Below are 1,333 nucleotides of genomic sequence, written 5' to 3' on the forward strand. Positions count from 1 at the left end.
AAGACAGGAAGAGAGTTCAGGAGCCATTCTCTGCAGAGGTGGGGACACATATGACCCTGGCATCCTTGATCGCCTTCCCTCAGCCCCTTTGACGGGGCAGGAACTGGATCTGGTAGTTTGGGGGCACGTTGCCCACCCCACTCTCCTGGGGAGTAAGGTCGATGTCCTCAGGGGCCACGGGGCTGGCCACGGAGAAGTTCTGGAGGATGGTGGTGAAGAAGAGGAATAATTCGGTGCGGGCGATGCCTTCGCCAAGACAGATACGCTTCCCTGTAAGGACAGAACAGAGGTTCACAATGTGGACACGAGGCACAGAATCTCGGGTCACAGTGTGCATCAGAACAATGCACATACTTTGCTTTGTCACACCCCAAAGCCCAGACACCTGTGTTCATTGCAACAAAGTTGTATGGGATTAGCCTTTAACCTGTAGTCACGGTAGACTCTTAGAGGATTTCAAAACTCTCTGAAAGCCAGTGCCAACTGTGGGCTGAATGTACCTTGCTCATTTTTCTGGGACAGAGTTTGTAAGCTTCTGTTTGATTTCCAGAGAGTTCTGTGGCCCCAGAGAATGGAAGGATGCTTGACTATGTGTGTGTGTGTGTGTGTTCATCTGCCTGCACATACAGACTGGTGCATATTTCTGACTTAATATCTTCATGTCTGTCATACCTAATATGGGAAGAACGGTACCTATCTAGTAGGGCTCTTTTGAAGATAAGTTAGTGTTTTCTAAAATTTTTAGAAGACCTGACTGATTCAGTTCAGTTGAGTCACTCAGTCGTGTCCAATTTTTTGCAACCCCATGGACTGCAGCATGCCAGGCCTCCCTGTCCATCACCAACTCCCAGAGTTTACACAAACTCATGTCTGTTGAGTCAGTGATGCAATCCAACCATCTCATCCTCTGTCATCCCCCTCTTCTCCCACCTTCAATCTTTCCCAGCATCAGGGTCTTTTCATATGAGTCAGTTCTTCTCATCAGGTGGCCAAAGTATTAGAGCTTCAGCTTCAGCATCCATCCTTCCAATGAATATTCAGGACTGGTCTCCTTTAGGATGGCCTGTTACTAAAGGCAAATGTAGTGCGTACCTGTGTTGGTTTCTGGGTGTGTGTAGTGGGGGTTTGTGTGCCAGGTGTGTGTCTGGCCCTGTGTGTATTTACATGTCTCTGTGTTTTCTTCTTATCTCAGCCTGGGAGCCATGGGCTCCAGGAGTTCTGAAAAAAAAACAAAACAAAACAAAAATGTACGTAACATCGTGTGCAGGACTGATGGTCATGGGATGTGAGTGGACAGCTTCCACGAGATTCTCAGAGGCATATGTATCCCCCC

General features: G+C 48.1%; 1 protein-coding gene across 2 annotated transcripts in view; it reads right to left on the reverse strand.

The window, feature by feature from the left end:
- LOC120872403 (cytochrome P450 2B4-like) overlaps window positions 1–1,333 on the reverse strand; it is a 15,424-nt gene continuing 14,091 nt past the window's right edge. Inside the window, exons 9-10 of one of the 2 annotated variants that reach the window (XR_005723238.1) lie at window positions 1,093–1,218; window positions 186–270 (exon numbers count right to left, since the gene is read on the reverse strand). Coding sequence is in view for 1 of the 2 variants with exons in the window: in XM_040252739.1 (XP_040108673.1) it covers window positions 80–270 (191 nt within the window). In the remaining variant the exon portion in view is untranslated. Of the gene's footprint in view, window positions 271–1,092; window positions 1,219–1,333 lie in introns of both variants that reach the window. The other variant, XM_040252739.1, reaches the window with a different exon arrangement.

The sequence above is a fragment of the Oryx dammah genome, unplaced genomic scaffold, assembly GCF_014754425.2.
Source record: "Oryx dammah isolate SB20612 unplaced genomic scaffold, SCBI_Odam_1.1 HiC_scaffold_13, whole genome shotgun sequence".
Lineage (NCBI taxonomy): Eukaryota > Metazoa > Chordata > Mammalia > Artiodactyla > Bovidae > Oryx > Oryx dammah.